General features: G+C 38.2%; 1 protein-coding gene across 2 annotated transcripts in view; it reads left to right on the top strand.

Moving 5' to 3' along the window:
• ARL15 (ADP ribosylation factor like GTPase 15) overlaps positions 1-25,113 on the top strand; it is a 528,587-nt gene extending 503,474 nt beyond the window's left edge. Inside the window, exons 5-6 of one of the 2 annotated variants that reach the window (XR_010318523.1) lie at positions 1,884-2,011; positions 22,829-22,919. Coding sequence is in view for 1 of the 2 variants with exons in the window: in XM_010588142.3 (XP_010586444.1) it covers positions 22,829-22,981 (153 nt within the window). In the remaining variant the exon portion in view is untranslated. Of the gene's footprint in view, positions 1-1,883; positions 2,012-22,828 lie in introns of both variants that reach the window. The other variant, XM_010588142.3, reaches the window with a different exon arrangement.
• Positions 25,114-27,608: the final 2,495 nt, after the last annotated feature.

Here is a 27,608-nt window from a genome sequence, read left to right as displayed (position 1 = left end):
AGCTTAGACTGTAAATAAATTATATAGAAAAACAATAGAAAAAAATAATGAATCTAAAAGTTGGTGCTTTGAAAAGATCAACAAAATTCACAAACCTTTAATCCAACAGATAAACAAAAAAATGAATAAAGAAGACTCAAATTACTAAAATCAGTAATGAAAACAGGGACATTACTACCAACCTTATGGAAAAAAAAAAAGATTTTAAGGGAACAGAATGAACAAATGTATGCCAATGGATTAGATAACCTAGATGAAATGGGCAAATTCCTAGAAAGACACGCTACCGAAACTGACTCAAGAAAAAGTATAAAATCAGCATAGACCTATAAGAAGTAATAGAGTTTGTAATCAAAACGCTTCCCACAAAGTAAAGCCCAGAACCAGATGGCTTCGCTCATGAATTCTACCAAATATTTAAAGAAAAGTTAACACTAATCCTTCACAAACTCTTCTGAAAAATAGAAGAGGGAGGAATTCTTCTCAACTCATTCTATGAGGCCAGTATTACTCTGATACCAAAACCAGATAAAGACAGCACAAGAAAACTACAGACCAATATCCCTAATGAATATAAATTCAAAAATCCTCAACAAAATACTAGCAAGCCAAATCCAGCAACAAATAAAGATTTTACACCATGACCAAGTGGGATTTATCCCAGGAATGCAAGGTCGGTTCAGCATATGAAAATCAATCAATAATTGATTCAAGCAGATGGAATGCTGTATTCTTTTCATATTCTTCCTATCTGGCATGACTACAGCTCTTATAAATGTAAAAATGACATACAGTTAATTATATATAGCTCACATTTTAATAGTTTCTATATTCAAACATATTCCAAGTTACAATAAGCAAAATATTCAACATAAGAAAATCAGACTAATTGAACAAAGAGCAAAAACCACATGATCATTGCAATAGATGCAGAAAAAGCGTTTGACAAATCCAACACCCTATCATGATTTAAAAAAATATGTTAACAAAGTAGAAATAGAAAGGAATTTCCTCAGCTTGATAAAGAGCATCTGTGAAAAACCCACAGCATCATTCTTAATGGTGAAAAGTGAAACCTTTCCCCCTAATATCAGGAAAAAAGACAAGGATGTTTGCTCTTGCCACTTCTATTCAACATTGTACTGGAGGGTCTAAACAGGGTAATTAGGTAAGAAAAAGAAATGCAAAGCATCTGAATTGGAAAGGAAGAAGTATTCTTATTGATAAGACAGCATGATCTTGTATAAAAATTCCTAAGGAAGCTACGAAAAATTATTAGTGCTAATAAGCAAGTTCAGCAAGTTTGCAGGATCCAAGAACAATCTGAAAAGGAAATTAATAAAATAATTCCACCTATAATAAACAAAAAAATAAATAAAGAAGACTCAAATTACTAAAATCAGTAAACCCATTGTTGTCGGGTCAATTCTGACTCAGTAACCCTGTAAGACAGAGTAGAACTGCCCCATAGGGTTTCCAAGGAGTGGCTGATGGATTCAAACTGCCTGCCTTTTGGATAGCAGCCGAGCTCTTAATCACTGTGCCACCAGGGCTCCAAAGGCATTAAAGGAAACCTAAATAAGTGGAAAACATCCTGTGTTCATAGATTTGGAAGACTTGATACAGCAATGTGTCCCAAAATGATGTATAGATTGAACATAATCATTATTAAAATCCCAGCTGGATTTTTTTTGCAAAACAATTGACAAGTTGATCCTAAAACGTATATGGAAATTCAGTGGCTGCAGAGTAGCCAAAACAATCTTGAAAAAGAAGAACAAGTTTAGATGGCTCATACTTCCTGATTTCAGACTAACTGAAATAGAATAGAACTGAGAGTTGAGTAATAAACTGATGAATTTATGGGTAATTGATTTTTACAGGAGTGCCAGGACGATTCAGTTCAACAGAGGATGCAGAAAACTGGACATTTACATGCAAAATAATGAATTTGGACTCCTACCTCACACCACATACAAAAATTAACTCAAAATGGATTAAAGACCAAAATGTAAGCGATAAAACTATAAAACTCTTAGATTAAAACTTAGGTGTAAATCTGCATGACCTTAAATTAGGCAATGATTTCTCAGATATGAAAACCCAAAACCAAACCTGTTGCTGTCAAGTCGATTCTGACTCATAGTGATGCTAAAGGACAGAATAGAACTGCCCCACAGGGTTTCCAAGGAGCGCTTGGTGGATTCAAACTGCCAACCTTTTGATTAGTAGCTCTTAACGATTAGTGCCACCAGGATTTCTTAGATAGGGCACCTAAATCACAATCAACCAAAAGCAAAATCAATAAATTGGACTTTATCAAAATTAAAAACTTTTGTGTTTCAAAGGACACTGTCAAGAAAGTTAAAAGAGGAGGCGTGGAGCCAACATGGTGCTATAGACAGAAGCACCATGTCGTCCCTCCATGGGAAAGACCCAAATAACTAAGTAAAACAGAGACAAACGTAATCCTGGAACCCTAAACATCAAATGAAGAGATAAAGAACTCAGCCAAGCACCAAATGGAATAAGAAACTGAGAACAGAGAGGAAGGAGAGATACTTGCAGAGGTCCCCCATCACCTAACACAGCACAAATAAGCTATCTTGGACTTCTGTTGGAGATCGACGGACAAGGAATATGGGAAAGCAGTGCCATGGAGCTCCCAGCAGGAGACAGAGCACCCAGTAACCAGCAATATATGCTTCCCCATCCCTGTTACTTCTCCTTCCTGCTGCTTGACCTCTGCCACTTCCCAGCTGACTGCGGTTACTCAGCCAATCAAGAAAAGCAGGGTCTGTGCTGCTTGGGTTCACCCCACCCACACTGGCCAGCTTCATAAGTGCCATTTATTTGTTGCTGGTGTTGCTTTTTTTACCTTCTTTTTGTTTCCTCCCTGCCTCTCACCACCTCCTCCTTTCTCTCAAATGCCTGGCTCTGTATGCCAGCTTTGCTTCTTTTTGAAAGGCCATGAAGCACCGCTCAGCTGGGGAACTGCTTCCCCGGACCATGTCACCACTCTGGTGGGATTCCCAGGGCTTTTTGTTGTTGTTGTTGTTGTTGTTGTTTTCTTTTTCTTTTCAAGGCTTGGGAGCCCCTTCTGGCTAGACTGTAATACCTGGTTTGGAAGCCACTTTCCTGGTCATGCAGCCATGGTGGTGGGATCCCTGGGGGAATTTCTTTCTTTTTGTTTTGTTTTGTTTGTTTTCTTTTTCTTTTTGCAGCTTGGGAGCCCCTTCTAGCCAGGCTGTACTGTGAGGCCTGGGAGCTACTTCCTCGGTCTTTGCAGCCACATAGGTGGGATCTCTGGGGACTTTTCTTTTCTTTTTTTTCTAACCAAAAATAACCAATAAAACATAACCAAACAAAACCAAAAAAAAAAAAAGCAGGATGAAACAAACAAATCTACAATCAATAAATGAAGAAAACAACTACTGAATATCCCAAAGACAGCAGACAATATCAAAACATTTAAAATTAAAAAAAAAAGGCAGGATGGTTCCACTAGGCATACAAAATAAAACACAGATGACTTTTCAGTAGAAGAAAAGGCACTGGAACTACCTGATATGGAATTTGAACCTCTAATATTCAGAGCTATCCAAGAGTTGAAGCAAAAAATAGACAAAATGAGGAAAAAAATAGACAAATTCATGGAAAAGGGAGAAAAATTCAAGGAAAATATAGACCAAAAATGGAAGAATTCAGGAAAATAATACAAGAACAAAATGCCAAAATGAGTTCAAAACAAGAAAACATACAAAAATGACAATTAGAAATCCAAAAGATAAAGGACACAATTTCAGAAATGAACAGTGTCCTAGAAGGGCTGAGGAGCAGGTTTGAAACAATGGAAGATAGGATCAGCAAAATTAAAGACAGACACTTGGATACAACTTTGAGGAAAAATCAGAAAAAAGAATGGAAAAAAATGAAGAAACCCTGAGAATGATGTGGAATACAATCAAAGGCAAAATTTTGTGAGCGATTGGAGCTCCAGAACAGGAGGAGAAAGCAGAAAATACAGAGAGGATCATTGAAGAATTGCTGACAGAAAACTTCCCTAATATCCTAAAAGATGAAAAGCTAACCATCCAAGAAGCTCAATAAACCCCATATAGGATAGACCGCAAAAGAAAATCATCAAGGCATATCAATCACACTTGTTAAAACCAAAGACAAAGAAAGAATCCTGAGAGCAGCTCAAGAAAAACGGAAACTCTCATACAGAGGGGAAACAGTAAGATTAAACTCTGATTATTTGGCAGAAACCATGCAGGCAAGAAGGCAATGCAATGACATATATAAAACCTTGAAAGAAAAAAATTGCCAACCAAGAATAAAATATCCTGCAAAACTCTCATTCATATATAATGGTGAAATTAGGACATTTACAGATAAAAAGAAATTAAGGGAATATGTAAAAACCAAACCAAACTTACAAGAATTGTTAAAGGGAGTCCTTTGGTTTGAGAACAAACAACATCACAGCCTGAATCTGGGACATAAGATTGTACTAGCCAGATACCAAGGTAGGAAATGAACTCTCAAGGACTATCCAAAACTGAAAGAATTACAACAGGGAACCATAGAGGTTAATCTATAAATGACAAAACATCAGAACAATAAAGAAGGAATAAATGCAGTAGTTGTAGAACTTTCTAATGGAGAGGAAGGCAAGCCAATACCAAATAATAATAGACTGGTTCAAACTTAGGAAGATAAAGGTAAGTTTAAAGGTAACTACAAAGAAAGTTAACAAACCTTCTCATCAAAATAAAGAAAAACATAAAGTCTCAGTAAAAACAAATGAAAAAAATCCACAAACAATAAGAATTCAATACAGGAGAGTAAGAGGAACAGAGAAAATGTCAGCACCACAAAAAAAAAAAAAACCCTACAAAATGACAGCAATAAACTCACACCTACCGATAATTACACTGGATATAAATGGCCTAACTACACCCATAAAGACACACGGTGACAGAATGGGTTTAAAAAAAAACAGAATCCATCAATATGCTGTCTACAAGAGACACACCTTAGAAACAAAGACATAAATTTATTAAAAATGAAAGGATAGAAAAAAATATATCAAGCAAATAGCTACCAAAAAAGATCAAGAATGGCAATACTAATCTCAGATAAAATAGTCTTTAAAACAAAATCCACCATAAAAGACAAAAAACAGGGCACTGGGTAATGATTAAAGGGATGATCCATCATGAAGACATAACCATAATAAACATCTATGCACCCAATGACAGGGCTTCAAAATACATAAAACAAACTCTAACAGTACTGAAAAGAGAACTTGACAGTTCCACAGTAACAGTAGGAGAATTTAATACACCATCTGAGTAAAGGACAGAACGTCTAGAAAGAAACTCAACAAAGATACAGAAGAGCTAAAGGGTACATCAGCCAGCTTGACCCCCATAAACATATACAGAATACTCCACTCAACAGCCGCAAAGCACACATTCTTTTCCAGCACACATGGAATGTTCTCCATAATAAACTACAACTTAGGCCACAAAGCAACCCTCAAAAAAATCCAAAGCATTGAGATAATACACAGTATCTTCACAATGCCATCAAGGTAGAAATTAACAACAGGAAAAACAAGGAAAAAAAATCAGTTACATGGAAACTGAATTACACCCTGCTTAAAAACCACTGGGTAATAGAAGAAATCAGAGATGGAATCAAAAAATTCCTAGGATCAAATGAAAATGAAAACACATCATACCAAAACCTTTGGGACACAGCAAAGGCAGTCCTCAGAGGTCAATTGATAGCAATAGATGCACGCATCAAAAAAGAAGAAAGGAACAAAATCAAAGTAATAACTCGAACAAGTAGAAGGAGAACAGCAAAAGAAGCCTACAGCCACCACAAGAAAGGAAATAATAAAGATCAGAGCAGAAATAAAGGAAATAGAGAATAGAAAAACAATAGAAAGAATCAACAAAACCAAAAGTTGGTTCTTTGAAAGAATCAATGAAGTCGACAAACCACTGGCCAAATTGAAATAAGAAATGAAATGGAGGACACTACAACAGACCCAACTGAAATAGAAAGGATCATAACACAGTATTATGAAAAACTATTTCTTTCACCTTTCAGCCAAAGATTTAACAGGCCCATGGAACAAGATTAAAGGGGTGCATCAGACTTGGGGCAGGGACTGGAAGGCAGGAGGGAACAGGACACCTGGTTATAGAGTGTTGACATGTCTTGGGGTTGTTAACCACTGTCATACCACAATGTGTGTGCTGTATGATGAGAAACTAGTTTGTTCTGTAAATCTTCATCTAAAGTTCAATAATAAAGAAAAACTATATTCCATCAAATTTGAAAACCTAGAGGAAATGGGTAGATTTCTAGAAACACACTACCTACCCAAAGTAATGCAAAATGATATTGGAAATCTGAACAGATCCTTAACAAGAGAAGTGATTGAAGAGGTAATTAAAAAAAAAAAACTCCCAACAAATATAAGGCCTGGCCCAGACAGCTTCGCTGGAGAATTCTATTAAACATTCAGAGGAGAACTTACAACAGTACTATTCAAACTATTTCTGAACACAGAAAAGGAAGTGATACTTCCAAATTCATTCCGTGAAGCCAGCATAACTCTGATACCAAAACCAGGCAAAGATGCCACAATACAGAACAATATCGCTCATGAATATAGGTGCAAAAATTCTCAACAAAATTCTAGCCAATAGAATTCAGCATCATATCAAAAAAATAATACACCACAACCAGGTAGGATTCATACCAGGTATGCAAGGATGGTTCACCATTAGAAAGTCAATCAATGTAATAAACCCCGGAAATGAAAGAAAAGAACCACATGATCATCTCAATCAATGCTGAAAAGGCATTCAACAAACTCGAACACCCATTCCAGGTAAAAACTCTCAATAAAATAGTTATAGAAGGGAAATTGCTCAACATGATGAAGAGTATCTATACAAAACCAACAGAGAACATCATTCTTAGTAGAGAGAGGCTGAAAACATTCTCCTTGAGAACAGGAACAAGACAAGGATGCCCTTTATCACTACTCCTATTTAACATTGTACTGGAAGTTCTAGCTAGAGCAATAAGGCAAGAAAAAGAAATAAAGGGCATCCAATTTGGTAACAAAGAAGTAAAACTGTCCCTATTTGTGGATGGTATGATATTATACATAAAAAACTCCATGAGAAAACTATCAGAACTAATAGAAAGATTCAGCAGATTAGCACGATACAAGACAAACATACAAAAACCAGTTGGATTCCTATACACCAATAAAGAGAACGATGAAAAGGAAAACAAAACCATTTATAATAGTCCCTAAAAAAATAAAATACTTAGGAATAAATCTAACAAGGGATATAAAAGACCTATACAAAGAAAACTACAAAACCCTACAGCAAGAAACCAAGAGAGATCTACAGAAATGGAAAAACATACCATGTTCATGGATAGGGAGACCCAACATTGTGAAAATGACAGTTCTACCCAAAGCAATTTACAAATACGATGTAATCCGGATCCAGATACCATCAACATTCTTTAAAGAGATGGAAAAACTAATCATTAACTTAATATGGAAAGTGAAAAAGCCCTGGATAAGTAAAGTACTATTGAAGAAGAAGAATAAGGTAGGAGAACTTGTACTGCCTGACCTCAGGACCTACTTATACAGCTACAGTAGTCAAAACAGCCTGGTACTGGTACAACAGAAGATACGTTGGCTAATGGAACAGAATTGAGAACCCAGGTGTAAATCCATACACCTGTGGTCACGTGATCTTTGACAACGGCCCGAAGTCCATCAAATGGGGAAAAGACAGTCTTTAACAAGTGGTGCTTGGAAAACTGGATGTCCATCTGGAAAAAAAAAAATGAAATAGGACCCATACCTCATAAAAAATAATGCAAAATGGATCAAAGACCTAAATATAAAGCCAAAACCTAGAAAAAGTAGGATCAATGCTAGAGGCCCTAATACACAGCATTAACAGAATACAAACCATAACCAACAACACACAAACTCCAGAAAAGAAGGTAGATAACTGGGATCTTCTAAAAATTAAACACTTAGGCCCATCAAAAGACTTCACCAAATGAGTAAAAAGAGAACCTATAGACTTGGGGGAAAAATTTCGCTATTACAAATCAAAGGTCTAATTTCTAAAATCTACAGGAAAATCCAACACCTCTACAACAAAAAGACAAATAATCAAGTTTAAAAATGGGCAAAGGAAATGAGCAGACACTTCACCAAAGACGGCATTAAAGCAGCCCACAAACACATGTGGAAATGCTTGTGGTCACTAGCCATAAGAGAAATGCAAATCAAAACCACAATGAGATACCATCTCTCCCTGGCATTACTAGCATTTATCAAAAAAACAGGAAATAACAAATGTTAGAGAGGCTGCAGGGAGATAGGAACTCTTATGCACTACTGGTGGGAATGCAAAATGATACAACCATTTTGGAAAACAATATGGCACTCCCTTAGAAAGCTAGAAATACAAATACCATATGATCCAACAATCCCACTCCTAGGAATATATCCTAGCGAAATAAGAGTCATCGCACATATAGCCATATGCACACCTATGTTCATTGCAGCATTCTTCACAATAGCAAAAAGATGGAAATGACCTAGATGCCCATCAACAGATGAATGGATAAAGAAACTGTAGTACATACACACAATGGAGTATTACACAACAAAAAAGAACAATGATGAATCTGCAAAGCATCTCATAACATGGATGATCTGGAGGACCTTATGCTGAATGAAATAAGTCAATCACAAAAGGACAAATATTGTATAAGACCACTACTTTAAAAACTCATGATAGGTTTACACACAAAAAGAAACAATTTTTGATGGTTACAAGGGAGGGGAGGAGTAGGAATGGAAAAACACTAAATAGACAAGAGAGAAATGGTAACTTTGGTGAAGGGTAAGACAGTACACAATACTGGGAAAGCCAGCACATCTTGTACAAGGCAAGGTCATGGGAGCTCCATAGATACATCCAAACTCCCTGCAGGACTAAATTGCTGAGCTGAGGGCTGTGGGGACCATGGTCTCGGGGAACATCTAGCTCAACTGGCATAAAACAGTTTATAAAGAAAATGTTCTACATTCTACTTTGGTGAGTAGCGTCTGCGGTCTTAAAAGCCTGTGAGCGGCCATCTAAGATACTCCACCGATCTCACCCCTTCGGGAGCAAGGAAGAATGAAGAAAACTAAAGATACACGGGAAAGGTTAGTCCAAAAGACTAATGGACCACAGCTACCATGCTTCCACCAGACTGAGTCCAGTGCAGCTAGATGGTGCTGGGCTACCACCAATGACTGCTCTGGCAGGGATCTCAATCAAGAGTCCCAGACAGAGCTGGAGAGAAATGCAGACCAAAATTCTGACTCAGAAGAAGACCAGACTTACTGGCCTGACAGAAACTGCAGAAACCCCAAGAGTATGGCTCCTGGACACCTTTTTAGGTCAGTAATGCAGTCACTCCTGAGATTTACCCTTCGGCCTAAGATTAGAGAGGCCCATAAAGCAAAATGAGACTAAAGGGGCACAACAGCCCAGGAGCGGGGACTAGAAGGCAGGAAAAGACAGGAGAGCTGTAGTAGGGAACTGAAGGTTGAGAAGGGAGAGTGTTGATATGTCATGGGGTTGTTAACCAATGTCATAAAACAATATGTATACTGTTTAATAAGAAATAGTTTGTTCTGTAAACCTTCATCCAAAGTACAATTTAAAAAAAAAACTGAAAGGACGTCCTACAGAATGGGAGAAAATATTTATAAATCTGAAAAGAATCTAGTATCTAAAACATATTTTTTTTAAAAAACTCCTCTTAGAACTCAATAAAAAGGCAAATAATCCAGTTCAAAAGTGGAGAAAAGGTTTTTGTTTTTTTTTTAATTTTATTTTTGGTGATTATATACACAGCAAAACCAGCTCCCATTTCAGTTTCTAGACATAATGATCAGTGTGACATTGGTTACAGTCTTTACATTGTGTCAACACTCTGTTCTGGTTGTTTCATTTCCATTTACTTAATCTCCCTGCCACTCCCCCTACCCCGAACCAACATTCTCCACTATGCTTTACAATAGCTGTTGACCCCTTAATCTTATTATTATTATCTTAAAGACTATACTCAAGCATGACAGTCTTTACTCTTAGGGCTAAACTAGTTTTAAGGTGACTTCAGGGGATAGTTTCAACTCAAGGTTTGAAGGGCAACTCAGGGCCATAGTCTTGGGGACTCTTGTAGCCTAAGTGGATCCAGTAAGACTAAATACTTTAAGAACTTGAAGTTCTGTTCCACATTTTTCTCCCTTTTTATCTGGAGTCAACCACAGTATAGTGTTCCTGATCAGAACATTTAGTAATGGTAGCCAGGCACCATCTGGTTCCCTGGTCTCAAGGTAGATAAGGCAATGGTTCATATAGACAATTAGTCCTTAGTTCAGTTTCTTCTCTGATTCTTGGGTTTCCTTCTTTCTCTTTTGTTCCAGACAAGTGAAGACCAATAGTTGTATCTTAGATGGCCACTCATAGACTCTACTTACCATACTGGGAGTAAAACATAAACTTTAAGATCTATATTATGGCAACTGAATAGATTGTCCCACGAGACCATGGCCATAAGCCCCCAAACCAAGGGAACTAAATCCATGAGGTGATTGGTTATATCTAATTAGTATCAGCATCTCTAGCCCACTCCTCCCCATCCCTTATTTTTTTGGTTGTCATTATTGTTGCAAAACCATACCCAACATAGTATTTGCCCATTCATCCCTTTTCCCTATGTACAGCTTATTGTCATCAGTTACATCGGCCATGCTGTGCAAATTTCACCTATATTTGGTGCCACTTTTCACATTTTTAGGAACAAGAAGTGACTACTACCTAAAGAGCACGTCTCTCTCCCCCTTCTCCACTCCTGGTAACCCCTAGTGAACGTTAGTTTCTGTGTATTTGCCTATTTGTGTCATTTCATAAAGGTGAAAAAAAAAAATTTTTTTTTTTGAGAACATATATTTGTCTTTTTTGTAATCGACTTATTTTACTCAACATAGTGTCCTCTAGTTTCATCCACATTGTAAGATGTTTTGGGAACTCATTTTTCTTTATCACTGAGTAGTATTCCATTTTATGTATATACCACATTTCACTTTCCTATTCATCTGTTGATGGGCACTTCCATTGTTTCCATCTTTTTGCTATTGCGTGCATATGTCTGTTTGTGCCACTTTTAGAGCCCTAGGGGATATACTTAGGAATGGAATTGTTGGATCATATGGCAGCTCTCCCTCTAGTTTTTTGAGGAACCACCAGACTGTTTTCCACAACAGCTGTACCATTTTGCATTCCCGCCAGCATGGATGAGGGTTCCAACTTCTCCACATCCCCTCCAACACTTGTTATTTTCTGTTTGTTTTGTTTTGTTTATCTTAGCCATCCTAGTGAAAGTGAAATGGTATCTCATTGTGAAAGGATTTGCATTTTGCTGATGGCTAATGACTTTGAACATCTTTTCTTGTGTCAGCCATTTGAATATCTTCTTTAGTGAAGTTTCTGTTCAGGTCATTTGCCCAGTTTTTAACTGGGTTATTTATCTTTTTGTTGTTAAGTTGTAGAAGTTTTCTATACATTTTAGATATTAGACCTTTATCAGTTATATCATTCCTGAAGATTTTTTTCCCAGTCTAAAGGTCATTTCTTTACTCTTGTAAAGTTTTTTGATGAATGTAAGTACTTAAGTTTTATGAGGTCCTAGTTATCTGTTTTGTTTTCTGTTTCTCGTGCATTTGGTGTGTTTGACAATCAATTATTGAAAAAAATTAGGTCCCAAAAGCTTTGCTCCTATATTTTCTTCCAAAGATTTATGATTTCGATTTAACGTTTAGGTCCTTGATCCATTCTGAATTAGTTTTTGTGTATGGCATGAATTTTGTTTCATTTTTCTGCATGTGAAATCTAGTTTTGCCAGCACCATTTGTTGAAGAGACCATTTCTTCTCCATTGAATGGATTTGGCACCATTGTCAAATGGTGGATTTCCATTGTCAAAAAAAAGAATTTGAATAGACATTTCTCCTAAGAAGATACACAAACAGCCAATAAGCACATGAAAAGAACCTCAACATCACTAGTCAGAAAAATGCAAATACCAAAACCAAAACAAGGTTCTTCACACCCATTAAGATGGCTGCAATAAAAAAGACAGCTAATAACAAGCATTGGTGAGTATGTAGAGAAAACGGAAACTTCATACAATGTAATTTGCTCCAGTTTCCAAAATACTATTTGTTAAGGGGCTTAACCTGTTTGTGAGTGTCTCTAAAAGTGTCCTGGCCATCCACAGCTCCAGTCTCATGTTCCAGCCAAAAATATCTGGTTGAAAAGCAACCCAAGTCCACTGAGATGAGAACTTCATTTCATTTGGGATGGTAAATTGTTTCCTTAAGGGAAAAGTCTTTTTAACCCAGGAAGGTTTAGCATTTAGAGTATAAAAATGATAAGATAAATCAAACCCACAGCTTAATACTTTCATTTAAAGTATGCCTAATATATATGTATGTCAATCTGGAAGATTCACTTTGTGTTTCTAATTTAAAATGTGCCATTGATTTCAGAAATGACCCTTTATATGGAAAGGTATGAGAATTTAGTTAAGTTTATAAATAGTATTAGAATGTTCACAAGAACTTAAGAGTCACTATATAAATTTAATGGCTCAAATTTTTAAGAATTTTTAATTAGTTGGGGAATATTTTGATTGTTAGACATTCTAGATGATTAAAAAGAAAATTGAATCTATTGAATTAATAAATGTAGTTTAAAAATGTTTAAAGATGATTAATTAAACTAAGCTTATCAATGGACCTAAATAGTATTCAGAGGTCCCCTTAACAAGATTATTAAATTTAGCAAATATATAAATAGAATAATAAGACTTTTTATGCTGACTATAAAAGCTCCAGGAAAAACTAAACTTTAGATATTGTGAATTTAGTAAGTTATTTATTCCTTTTTAAAATGGCAAAGTAACAATTAATTACCTCACTGTACACTAAAACCCATTCTCAAAGACACCAAAATTCTCAAACGGACAGGTCACAGAGCACATGCCTAACAGAGGACTTGCGTCGGAAAGCTTCCTGTGTCTTGGCTACTTCTTGTGGCCTTTAAGAAGCACAAGCTGAACAAAGAGAGGTAATAAAATAAGGCTTTGCTGAGAGATGACCCTTCTGCCTGGTGGACACAAACCAAAGCATCTGAGATCGTAACTGTAGGCTTGCTAGGTTGGAAAAACCAAATTCTCTATCCCAGTATGGTTATATAGTGTGAGTCAAAGCCAGGAGGAAAGAGGAGGTCTAGCAAGCTGAAGTGAAACTGAGGCCCAGAAAGCCTGATGCCCCAGCATCCCTTGTACTGCCCTCCTGAACAACATGGAAAGCTGTAGATTGTTTTAGGCCAGGGTTGGCAATGATTTTCTATAAGGGGCCAGATAATAAGTATTTTAGGCTTTTCAGGCCACTGTCTGGCAACTACTGAACTCTGTTGTTATAGTGTGAGCAGCCATAGGTAATACTTAAATGAATGAGCATGCTGTGTTCCAATAAAGCTTTATTTATATAGTTGGTTGCTTGGTTGGAAAAGAGGAGGGTGACTGGGTGATGAGGAGGCAGCCAACAATGGCTGCTGTGACTAAGGTCCCTTCTAATTCTCAAAGTTTCTTCCATAATAGTAAGGCCTCCTATTGAGGTGATAGGAGAGCGTCAGCTGGGTCTTCCAAGATGAGAGAGTATTGATAGCTTCATCCTATCTGTGTGTGGATGGAGGAGCCTTGAGAGTGGAAGCAGGAGTGAGAGTGAAGGCCTGCGTGCAGGACTCACTCTAGGCTATAGAGGGCCCAGTAGAATAACTGGAGAGAGGAGGATGCAGGTCCTGGAATACTGGGTATCTTTCATTAGTCCCTGAGGCCAGAAAAGCATTCTTACGTGATTTGTTCCTCTTACAGTGGTTATCTGATAAACTGTTTGGATGGGAGAATAAAACAAAACCCCCAGGCATATTAAAAAAAAAAAAAAGATGTAATTTGCTCTACACTTATAGAATAACCAATTAAACAAAAACAGGACTGCTTTCCAGATCCTAGGTCCTATCACCAAAGCAAATAGGATCATTTTATTTGGCTACCCTGGGCCAGACTCATTTCTCCTGTGCAGTGAAGACTGGGTTTTTATACAAGTATTGCCACAACATATAACATTCTGTACACATCAGAGGTTACTGTCTGGGCAAGGAGAGTTGTAACAAGGGTGAGATGCAATCACAGCTCATAACCTGCAGGGTTTTGTCTGGTTTTTAATTATACCAAGGTCAGACAGGCTGCACTGAGCTTTCGTTTCCTTAAGAAAGAAGCTGTCTTATCAGAACTTTACTTCTAGATTATACACGTCGTTTTTGAAGTCAATCACCTATTATAAATATGCATTCCCACTGTAATACTGTATGTTTGGTAAATATCAAATTGTCCTTTTCTGGTCCTTGTTAATACTCAATAAAAAGTAAATAATATCCATTCTGTGTTGCAATATCTTTGGGACTATGGCAAATTGGTTTTAGTTGTATTATTTATTTCGGCCTTTAATGACATATTTAGTACCTTTCTAAGGATTTCAAAATCCTATGAGCAGTACAATGAAAAGAGGAACAGCTGGTGTTCCTCTCTCTAGACCAACCTTTCTTTGAACAAGCTGCCAAGAATGCACTCTGAAGAATCTTAATGATGCCCTGCCACTTTATCTCCAGCCCCCGTCCTGGAGCCATGGTGTGGGCAAAGTTCTCTCTGACTTTGGTGAAGGTTACCAAGTTAAGCCTTCCCCACGAGCTTCTGTAATGAAGACAGCAAAGCTGGAGAGCCCCCTTTGCAAACATACATACGAGATGTATATGCTCAGTGGTATGCTGGCAAAAGTTTAACAACGGACTCTCCGGGAGGGGAAAAAAAAGTCCTAGTTTGTTGCACTCGGCGATTTCCGTGGCGCAAGTACTCCACCCATAGCTAATTTCATAACCTGTACAATTTGCCATCATTGTGCTCAGAGCTGGGAACAGAATGCTCACCCCGAGCTATAGCCAGGCCCAGTGTCAGCAGGCCCTGGGGCACCGTGTGAAGCATTTCAGTACAAAGGCTTTCCCAATGTGACAGGTTCATATTATTGTGCGTCTGCACTAGTGACTAAAGTAAGGGTAAGGAGCAAGAGTGTGGATGAAGTAAGTCCCATCTCTTTGTAACAGTCATGGAAATAGCCTACAAAATTTCGGTCTATTCAGACTTGCTTAACCATCTTCTGAATTGGCGCCCTGGGATAAAGTTATCATTCAGACCACACTTTTACCAGAGGGTTCAAAACCACTATGAACCCACCTCAAGAGCCATTTTCGAATAGTTCATTGAAAAATATAAAGTATACAATGGATACTTTGTGTATTTAAAATTACGAGAAAGCAATAATGGCTTCACTGGGTTCAGGATGGAACCCTGGTGGCACAGTGGTTAAGAGCTACCACTACTAACCAAAAGATCAGGAGTTTGAATCCACTAGCAGTTCCTTGGAAACCCTACGGGGCAGTTTTACTCTGTCCCATAGCGTAGCTATGAGTCGGAATTGACTCAACAGCAACAGGTTTGGGTTTTTGGGGTTGGGTTCAGGATAGTTAACTGAGTCGTGTTCACTTGCATTATCCTCCAGCTTGCCCTTCTGCCTAGCAAATCCCACGACTGCAGTGCTTTTTCCTGGCTTTCTGTATTTGATATCCTCATCTGTAGTCTCTACTGTATGCATTGGCTGCTGACCTATTCCTATTGATTTGAAGGAGTTAAAATTGTCAGCCCAGACTCCTTCATGAGACCCATTCCCTTTCCAGAGGTGAAGAAAAATGTGCCAACATTTCTAAAATTTCTTTTAACAACCTTCTATAAAGATACTTTTAATTCAAATTGAGTTACATGATGTAAGACTATTCTAAATAACCATATCCCTTTGTAACTGAATCAGTTCGATACAGTTGAAATATAGTCAGAGTGCAATATATGAGTGGAAAACTTTCAGGAAATTGTACAGTATTAAACAGTCTTTTATGGTCACTAATGTACTTAGCCGCTAACCAAAAGATGGGGAGTTCGAGTTCACCCAGAGCAGCCTCAGAAGAAAGGCCTGGCTGTCTACTTTTGAAAAGCAACCATTGAAAACCCAATGGAGCACAGTTCTAGTCTGACACACATGGGGTCACCATGAGTCAGAATCTACTCTATGGCAACTGGTGGTGGTTGTTATTGTTATTAGGTGCCATCAGGTGAGTTCTCATAGTGACCCTATGTACAACAGAAAGAAACACTGCCCAGTCCTGTTGCATCCTCACAATTGTTGGTATCCTTGAGCCCATTGTTGCAGCCACTGGGTCAATCCATCTCATCGAGGGTCTTCCTCTTTTTCACTGACACTTTACCAAGCACGATGTCCTTCTCCAGTAACTGATCCCTCCTGATAACATGTCCAAAGTATGTGAGATGCAGTCTTACCATCTTTGCTTCCAAGGAGCACTCTGGTTGTACTTCTTCCAAGACAGATTTGTTCTTTCTTTTGGCAGTCCATAGTATATTCAGTATTCTTCGTCAACACCATAATTCAAAGGCATCAGTTCTTCGGTCTTCCTTGTTCATTGTCCAGCTTTCACGTGCATATGAGACGACTGGAAACACCATGGCTTGGGTCAGGTGCACCTTAGTCTTCAAAGTGACATCTTTGCTTTTCAACGCTTTAAAGAGGTCTTTTGCAGCAGATTTGCAGCAGTGCAATGCATCTTTTGATTTCTTGACTGCTGCTTCCATGGGTGTTGCTTGTGGATCTGAGTAAAATGAAATCCTTGATTAACTTCAGTCTTTTCTCTGTTTATCATGATGTTGCTTATTGGTTCAGTTTTCGTTTTCTTTATGTTTATGTTGAGGTGTAATCCGTACTGAAGGCTGTGGTCTTTGATCATCAGTGCTTCAAGTCCTCTTCACTTTCAGTAAGCAAGGTTGTGTCATCTGCATAACACAGGTTGTTAATGAGTCTTCCTCCAAATGTGATGCCCCGTTCTTCACGTAGCCCAGCTTCTTGGATTATGTGCTCAGCATTTGGATTGAATAGGTATGGTGAAAGGATACAACCCTGATGCACACCTTTCAAGTATCCCCCTGTTCTGTTTGAACAACTGCCTCATTCTACGTACAGGTTCTTCATGAGCACGATTAAGTATTTTGGAGTTTCCATTCTTTCCAGTGTTATCCATAATTTGTTATGATCCACATAGCCGAATGCCTTAGCATAGTCAATAAAACACAGGCAAACATCTTTCTGATATTCTCTGCTTTCACCCAGGATCCATCTGACGTCAGCAATAATATCCCTTATTCCACAACCTCTTCTTCAGTCTTGGCAACTGGCGGTAGAGATGGAAAAAGTTCAGGGGGAAAAGCATTTAATCTTACAAAACAAATGATGAGGACAGTCCTCTTGTCAGCCTCGTGCTTTAATTTGGGTTTTGCTTTACGGTGGTCTGCTGTAATCAGTGGGCCCTCATATGTTGGCAAACGGAGCGTGGGTGCAGGCGCTCATTAGAACTTTCTCATGCTACCTTCACCTGCTCTGCAGTCTCAGCTCGAGAAATATCAGTTGAATGAGTGATTTTGTGGGAAGCCATCTTTCAGGATAAGAAATTTCAAAGCTGCTTATACTGATCCTGATCCCAACACAACCCGCCACTACCGTTCCACAAGCTTTGAGAGAGGACAATTATAATCTGCTAGTTTTTTACAGAAGCATGTGTGTTATATGTAGATGGGGATCTGGGGAAACATGGGCAAAGCAAATATTCAGCTTCCATCACTGGTGGTGAGTGTGTAGAAAAATAAGCTAATAGCCCCCAACAGGGGCAAGAGTCACCCGCATATCCCGTGGGCCAGAGTGGCAGTTCTCAATTGGGGCAGGATCACCCTTCGGTCGTGATTTGGAGACTGGGGTGGAGAGTGGCACATTTTTAGGTTATAACAATGCCTGGTTGGTGCTAATGGCATTTAATGTCTCAGAACCAGAGGTGACAGATATTCCATGATGTGTGACACAGTCCAACACAATAAAGAATTGGCACACATCCTAACTCCCTTTTTAATGTCTTGCCCATACATTCATGTGGGTCAGAGCTCTGTTCATAAATATCTGTGCTTAGTACCTCACTCTGCTTTACATAAAAACACTAAGTCCCTTCTGGACTATCTATACCCCTGCTCCCCAGAGTGCTTAAAGGAAAATGAGGCCAGCTCTGAGCACACATTCCTTTCATGATTTAATAATAAAAATAGAAAAACTAGCAGGTTTACATTATAAATAAAGTGAGGTTTACAGGCTTTTAAAAAGGAAAGACCTATGAATGCAGTTCAGAAACAACTTAGGTGACTTCTAGAAATTTAATCACAACAGGTTTGTAAGAATTGAAAGTAAACTTTTTTAACTGAAGTGAGGGCAAGACAGCAAAATCAGCAAGTGTCATTGCAACCACGTTAGTACTCCTGTAACTAAAGGAAGGGATTATTTTCATTATTTCTCTACTCAAGGAAACATAAAGGACACCTCCTAGCCATGAGCAGGTTGCTTCTGCTATGTGATGTCTCAAGGTTTAACAGCTTACTAACATTAGTTTGCTTAAGATGGTACCGATCCCTGTCTGTTATATTAGCGCTTTACGGTGCATAGATAACAGAATGCAGTAATGCAAATCACTCGGGCTGCATGAGTGAAGAAGGGCTCTGGTGACGTAGCTAAAATAGGTTGGCTGCTATGGTTGGCTTTGTTTTCCTATCTCTAGGGTGGACCCATGGTGACTAACAAATGCCCACTCTCTGTGGTATTCCTGAAAATAGCTAACTGACCACAGGTTGCCAGGCAGCTATATTCTGATGTCATTCCCCCAAGTGCCATCTCCAGAAGCCAATGTGAAGCAATCGTCATCTCCTTATTCCAGCAGTTTCCAGTTAACTGTGACATTTAAGCAGCTGATAAAGTATTCAAAAGACTTAGGTTCATTTTCTCTTATGTCATTCTTTAAATTTGTATCTTGATAAGAGAATGACCTTTAAAAAAACTTATGTCCAACATAAAAAAGATCCTTGTATCACAGGCAGTTGGTTTTCATTTTGTTTTGTTTTGTTTTTTTAACCTTAAAAACAATATCAAATGTAAGCAATTGATTTATGTTGGTCAGACTTAACACCATTCTTTAAAGTTATATGTCACCATATAGGAGGGTAAAATAGCAACGATGGGCAACTCAAAACATGACTGTGAATAATTTTTATTATAACACAGGGGAGGTAAAATTCAAATTTCAGGTTAATATAAGAAAACAAAATAAAATGTTATCCAAAAAAAAGAGTTGGAATCAGAGCATTAAGTCTTCATCTGCCCTCCCTTGCCTTGTAGTCTTTGTTTTGTAGAAACATGAAGCCCTGAGTAATGAAAAGCTATGTTCTGGTGGCAAATACAGCCACTCATTGTATTTGGGTATCACTGTAATGCCAAAAATTGTTTTTAAACTGTTGTTATAAATATAGAGTGGTATGGAATCATTTGGATACCAGTAGGGTAGATATGGCTGGGTTCGATGCTCACTTAGGTTACAGATCTGAAAATCTCAAGTTACCCAGCCATGTTTGTCAGCTTAACACCACTAGGCTCTTTATCTGGTGACCACCCTGAAATCACAGCTTCCTTTTCCTTCTCATGTTTAATATTCATCAGGAGCAACTACGGAAACATAGCTACCATCAGACATCTTTATTATCTCCCAAGGGTACCTACATGGTAGACTGTATTTTCAGTTGCCAAGAAACAAGCATAATAGGTAGCTAAACCTCCATGTTGTTTGTGTCTGGTCAGTATTGCAAAATATCACAGATTGCTTCTACTTTGTGCTTACTTAAATCTAATTGCTTTCAAATTAGCTGTGAATATGCTACCAGGATCGATTTAGTGTCATTTTTAAAATGAGCCATTTGGAGGAAGTATTGTTAGTGAGATAGCCTTACTGTCTTTGACTTCTTTATTTTAATGTTATTTATTAATTTCTTGCCACCGGCCCTCTTCCCAGGTATTAGCAGTACTTAAAATGCTGTCTTTTGGATTTGGGGATATAAAATGTTGTCAAGGCTATAACTTCCTTCATGTGCCAGACTTTGGATGTCACATGCTATCCCTCTTGTGATGGGAGGCATTGTTGACCAAACACCAGACTGCATCGGAAGCATGGGGTCACCCAATTCTGCACTGGGTGGTGCCAGCTGAAGCCTCCATTTGTGGGAAAAACAAGGGAGCTAACATCTCCAACTGTAAGCTCTTCCCAGCAGTAACTCCTAAGCAACCGTAGACTTTAACATTGTTCTCCACCTGTCACTCCTGCCAACTCTTCTTTCCCCCTGCTGGCCAACGGCTTCCTCGCTCTGCTGCCTGGCAGCTCCTCCTTGACAGAGTTGACCCCCGGTCCTGGACATTGTACAAGCATTTCAGGGTTCTCTCGAATGCAAATTGTTTGGAGTGCCCTACAGAAAAGAAACCAAAGGGACGGGGCTTATATTCTCCATAAGAGAGAATCCTCTTAACAACATAAAAACCAACCAAACCAAACCCATTGCCATCAAGTCATTTCTGATTCATAGCGACCCTAAAAGACAGAGTAGAACTGCCCCAGAGGGTTTCCAAGGAGCGCCTGGTGGATTTGAACTGCCAACCTGTTGGTTAGCAACCATAGCTCTTAACTGCTACACTACCAGGGTTTCCCTTAACAACATACTTTGTTAAAATACCTTGAGCAAAAACCATTCTGAAGTTGTGCCCTCTTTTTCTGATCTATGCGTGAGATTTTCATGACTTTTCAGAATCAAAGTTAATGAGGGTTCTTCAGTTCTCACAGGCTTCTGATTTTGTTTTGTTAAACGGGTGTTTATTCTGAAATTGCAGGACTTTTTTTTTTAACACACTTGGATTTTAAAATGTTAGCATATTCGTGGGTCCTTAATTAGCTTAATTTAAAAACTTAGTGTTTCTTACGTGTATCTTCTGGTTCATATGAAAAAATATATAGACACAAAATTCATTTTGGATGATGTATCTCTGATGGTAACAATAGTCTGGTGCTCATAATGATAAAGGCAAAATGAAACCACATTTGAGAATGGGATGTGGCTCAGACACTTGTTTTTTCTGGATTGGGTATTGACTAAGACAAGACCTTGGAATTTTTCCATGGCACATGGGATTTAAAGAAATTTGTTGACCAAGAGTGTCTTTGAGTAATGCTTCTCCTGATATTGGTACTCACTGTTTGATATTATGTAAAACCTTGCTGGGCTATAAATACAATGTTCTAGTCTTGTGTGATGTAGTGTACATGAAGTGAAGCAGCTTCATTAACTTGGCACTTTATCATGCCCTTTGGAGAAGGCCATCAATACTTCTGGAAGTCATAACAATTTGATGTTTATTAGGAGTCAGGGGTTCACAATACTAGGCAATACATTGAGTGTCTTGTAATTGGTTGTTAATCGAACATATTTTTTTTTTTTAGATTAATAGACCTTTATTTTTTTAGAACAGTTTTAGGTTTACAGAACAACTGAGCAGAAAGAGTCAAACCAAAAAAACCAAATTCATTGCCGTTGAGTCCATTTTGACTCATGGCTACTCTACAGGACAGAGTAGAACTGCCCCATAGGGTTTCCAAGTTGCTGCTGGTGAATTCGAACCTCCAGCCTCTTGGTTAGCAGCCGCAGCTCTTAACCACTGCACCACCAGGACTCTGCAGAGAGTACAGAGTTCCCATGCTACCCTCCTCCCAAATTTCCCCTGTTGTTGACATTTTTCTTTAGTGTAGTACATTTGTTAAAAATGATGAATCAATAATTATTAGCTAAAATCCATAGTTTACACTGGGGTTCACTCTTTGGGAAGATTTTTAAGGTAGTAAATGCTCCTCTCACATACCAGTTGTAAGGTCTTGATCTTTTTTTTTTTTTTTTCTCCTTAAAAATTTCAGGACAGGAAGGGGGAAAAAAGCTAGAAGACTTTATGTATGCATGTATATTTATGTAAGTTTCTATATGCGTATACAAACATACTTTCAGTTTCTACTGTCTTTCCCAGTTTTTTTTTTCCAGGTGTCAGAAATAGATATTAGAAATTTAAAGGAGGGAGAGAAAAAGATTGTTTAAGTGAGATTTTTTTGGTTGCATTATGTGCTTAATGGTCAAAATAGTTGAGTGTTGAATAATAGGGTAGGTACTGTCGGTTGTTACTAAGTCAGCAGGATGATGTATCGAGACCTGCTCTGTTAGAGGTGTTCTGATTGAACTATTTTTGGTGTCTGCAGTGTACTTTGCCCTGTGCCATAAGTGCCTGTAAGTCTTTCTTAGCCTTCGGCAGACCCCCCATGCTGGTACATGTAGGGGTGGAATGGTGGCTTGCAGGCGGATCATTCACCCCTAGAGAAAACACTCCCAGGTCACAACATGTAACCCACATTATAGCAACAGCTGTGGATGGGATTATAGAAGGTTTTAGGCATCTTAGTTCGTATAAATTCTCCATGAAATCTCCCACTTCATCACTCTCAAAATTTTTGGTATGAGAACGGTTCTGATATAATTAATAACATATTTATCTTTTTTTGTTTTTCCTGAAGGTCAAAAAATATTTTGAACTTGAACCACTTGCACGTGGAAAACGCTGGATTCTGCAGCCCTGCTCTCTGGACGACATGGACACACTGAAAGACAGCTTCTCTCAGCTGATAAATTTGTTAGAAGAAAAAGACCAGGAAGCTGTCAGAATGTGAAATCTGGCAAAGAAAGCGGGTTCCCAAAAGGCCTTGAGCCTATTGTGTTAGTTTCTCATTTTAATTTTATTTTGGTATCAAGACTATAATGGCTTCAGTATCTATTTTTCTCTAGTTAACTCAGACTCTCATCTCTATCTTAAAGTGAATATTCTGTAAACCAGGTGATCATCGGCATTAACGTCAAGCACACACTACTGAGAGAGAATTTATTCTCTGTTTACCACTAATTATCTTCACCGCATGTCTATTCCTTCTGTTGTTCTAAGCATTTCTTATATACTCTGTGCTAAAATGGATGGAATTCATGGCTCACAGAAATCAAATCCCTTATGAAGGACTCCAAAAGACTCACAAGACCTTGACTAATTTTCCCTGGGCTTGGGGGCGGAGTGTCCTGTGGCTGGAGCACCACACAATATGTGTATCATTTTTAAGATCTCTTGGGGTTTTTATTTTATTTTTTAGTTTTTTGTATACCGATCTCATAGACGATGAGACAAAAATGAGCACCAAAAACTTCATTGAATTACCTTATCAGGAAAGAATATCCTGCCCTAGTAGAATTAACTTTGAAGAATTTAGAGACACGTAACGTTTCCTTGATTACATCTGAAGGCTCCCCTCCCTCTTTTAAGAGTAAAGACATTGTTTTTGTTTTTTTGAGAGGGGCTAGAGGAAATATAGGCACAGTGCATGTACCCCTGATTACTATTTGATCAAGGCCTCAAATATTTTTTAAATGGAAAGATTACCCTGCGTAAAGTCAAACTGCAACATTATATAGGTACCTCTTTCTAAAAATCCTAAGTGTTTGATTGAAACAGAGAAAATAATTTTTAAAATAATGGATAAAAATTTTAAAAACAGCCTAAATATAGTTTAAACTGACATAGGGTTTAAACTGGCACAGATTGTGACAAAGATATCAAAGACAGAATCATCTGTATATTTATTCATTAAGTGCTAATGTAGTTTAATGGAGTCTGTTAATGCCTCCATCTAGTAATTAAAGGTCTATCAGTGTTTCTATTATAAACCTCTATTTTCAGGGGTTTCAGTGTGCCCTTAAAAATGAGCTAGGGGCTGCAGTGAATAAATAATTTTAGGGCCCAGGTTCAATCTTTGGAGCTAATTTTTTTTTTCATTTGAATTTAAATGATAAAATTATGTAGAGATAAATGTACAGTTTTACTAAGATTTGAGGCCTTTGACCTTTTCTAAATCAGTAATAATCTATGGATATTGAAGTTTGTGGATAAAATACTCTTTGGCATATTTTGTAGACTTTTAACCACGTGAAATACTAAGTGGCCAAACGATATAAAACTGCTCCATACACCTGAGCAATAAAAACATGTTTGGAATTTTTAGGTAGCATGGACTGCTACCCATATACCGCAGACTAACACTGCATTACAGGGTGACATAATACCTTGTTAATCCTACAGAAGATATATGTCAGATCCTTAACGTCCTTCCAGTATAGTTTTTGTGGTTTAATCTCATTGGTGGGTTTTGATGAAATCATTACCTTTGAAACATTGAACCCTTCTTTGAGGTTTTTTAAAAGTGGAGTGGATCAAAAACGATTCATAGTGATTCGTATACAACTCTGTCTATTGCTTCCCTGAATGTTATTTACATTGTCATCCGCAAGCAGCATACAAGTTTTATTCCAGTGACCAGTTACCCATTATCCTGTTGTGCTCATCATCTATGAAAAATAAATGATTACTAGGCATTGCTTCCCCCACAAGTTCATTAAATGTAGAATCTTGTCTTTTTAAGATACTGTGGCTGAGTGCTCCAAGCCATCTGTTAAATGACTTCCCGTTCGTTGTCTGTGTGTGTGTTCATGTGTGCTGCAGGGATGGGCTTCTCAGACCCACGACTGTCTGCAATGTCTCAGCCGTCAGAATGAAAACATTATCAATCAGTACCCAACAACAGCTGTTTTTGACAAGTTTCTGTCTGACGCCTAATGCTTTACAACTGTCAATAAGGCTCCTTCTTTGTCTAGCAGTTCGGAGCTCGCTGGCTTGCTGCTTCCTTGCCGCATCCTGTCCTTGTAACTCAAGAATTTGCCCTTTTTGGAAAATCCACATGGGGGCAGGGACCGGGACCCTGGATGTGTGGGGGTGGGTGGGTGGGGTGGGTGGGTGCGAGTGTCTGTGTCATATTGCTGTTTGCGTGTAACGTGCCACAGGTGTCTTAGCTTGCATATTCAAATATTATATAGGAAAAACAGTCTGTTATGTATTTCTTAGCTTCTTGTTATATTTATGGAAGTTACCAGTTTTTGTACCTTCTTAGCTGAAATAGTTGCCTTTTTGTAATGGCAATTAATTTATACGACAAAACTTTCTATCTACTGTAGTTTACAGTATTGGTTGCTAATTAACTGCCATATTTCCCTGTCTTTCTATTAAAAAAAAAAATACTGTATGCGTACTTAGAGATTAACAGACTCGTGTGGACATTTGCCAGGCAAGAAGAACTCGTATTGTCCGTGATTCATATATGATTTCCACTATCTTCAAATGAAAATAAATGCTGAGTAGAATTGATGTTCTCAGACTGACTCCTTTCCGTATTAGCATTTGGAGGTCCCAGATTGCTCTTTACATCTGTGTTGCCTGTTTAAGTCTTCAGAATAAGTTCTGCTGCTCTTGGGTCAAAACAAATGATTAATTCGCATTTCTTTTGAAGTCACTGTGAAAACCTTAAAAAAAAAAAGTGTCTTTTCCAGTTGGTTTGTCTTCAGCAGCAACTGACTGTCATTGGAGGCATTCCTTCAGAATGAGTGAGCAGAGTCAGATGTTAATGTAAAGTGACATCCTTCAGTCAAAGCATCATTTCATGATATTTGCTGTAAAAACAACTTTTTTTTTTTTTTTTAAGAGTGACAGAGGAGTTTGGTGCAGTGAGCTATTTCCTTCAATGGTGATACCCTTAGGAAATAAGCAAGTGTTTTTAAGTGACTCAAGAGGAAACACTATGTATTTACAGTCCGGTCTTAAGCATGAGAATACTGTAGAAAAGAGAAGAAGAGTGAGAAAGGAAAATAACAAGATAGATGGGTGGAAGAAAAGAGAGAAAAAGAAAAAAAAATACATAATGGAAGGTGAAAAATTCAAATTCCAGCCCTTGTTTGGTCCCAAATGAACCATTATTCTGACACTTATTGTTTGACTACACACAGAGCTTGCAACACCTCATTCCTAAACTGGGATCCAATCTACATTCCTAGCCTGGTTTCCAAGGCTTACTAAGTGTCTCAGCCCTATCCAAGCAAATGTGGACAGAATTGTAAGATTTTGAAGCAAGTGGCGTTTTCTTGATGTTCAGATTGCATATTCAGACTTTAATGGAAATCTAATAATCGTGCCTGGCTTCATCCTCTTGATAATTTTAGAGTACATTGTCATTAACTCGCTGACCTAATGTCACAAACCAAAAGGAAAAGGCAGGGGTGGGCAGGAAATGGGAGTTGTCCTTTGGGATCCCTCATTCTCAGTGGATTTGGAAGGGAAGGTCTGTCTCTGTTATGCAAAAACTTTAGGAGAATATAGATTTCCCCCTTGCCCTCCCCCTCAGCCTGAGTTCACTAGATCTGAAGTTCATACTGTGAAATGCATTACCACATCAGGTTGGGAATTCCTGGCTCCAAAGGGTTCACAACATTTGGTCACCACTGAGTCAGCATGATTAAATGAGTTGCATCTCAAGGTTAAATATTTTTCAAATGGAAATGCATGAAGTAGCAGATGAGCACAAGTTTTGGTGCCCTATCCCACCCCCGTTGTCCTAATTTAGGAACATGAAAAGGATCCCTTGTAAGACAAAGAAGCCTCAGATGGGATACAAATTTCCCCTCCCCGTTCCCATTCTCTTTGAATTAAAATCTGAAATGAAAAACTGTCCTTCTGCCTACTTTTTCATTGGACCTTCAAATTCAGACTTACCATCCTGGAGACTCATGTGTTTGGGACAACTGTTTCATAATGTGACCTTCTGTAAAACCAGTGCAAAGAGTTGAAAAGGCACAAAGAAGAATCTCTCCAAAGAGATTCCTTACATTTGTCATTTCCTTACAAAACAGTGAAGTAAGAAGTTCTTGGTAATTTTCTGTCAGATCTTCTCTGTCCTCTCATCTTGCATTCCATCTCTGCTCTGTTTAGAAAGGCCACCTACAGTGTTCTCAGGCTTAGCTTGCCCCCTCCCTTTAATGCCCTGCTCCTCAAGTCTTTGAATGGAACCCAGAGTGTTTATGGGCCACTCTATAAGAATAATGAACTTTTTACAAGGAAATACCAAGGGCCTTGTGGTTTTCAAAGCAACTTCACTTACCGTATATACCTACCTTGTGAGGTCACTGGTTGAGCACCGTCATACTAGATTTAATGCCTTGCTAGACTCAGCCAGGTTTATAACCTAGTCTAACTCCTGGACCCCATTGCTATAGCTACGCATTTCCATAACAATGGGCCAAAGTAGACACAGCCATCAAATTATGGTTTTAGAAAGATGACTTTCTACAAAATACCAAGGAGTGCTGAATTGATTAATTTCTTCCTCTCTCCCTTCATCCTTCCCTTCCTCTTTCGCTACCTCCCTTCCTCCT

This window comes from Loxodonta africana, chromosome 2, assembly GCF_030014295.1.
Source record: "Loxodonta africana isolate mLoxAfr1 chromosome 2, mLoxAfr1.hap2, whole genome shotgun sequence".
Lineage (NCBI taxonomy): Eukaryota > Metazoa > Chordata > Mammalia > Proboscidea > Elephantidae > Loxodonta > Loxodonta africana.
The sequence above is the reverse complement of the archived record's forward strand: the minus strand, read 5'-3'. Positions and strand labels throughout refer to the sequence as shown.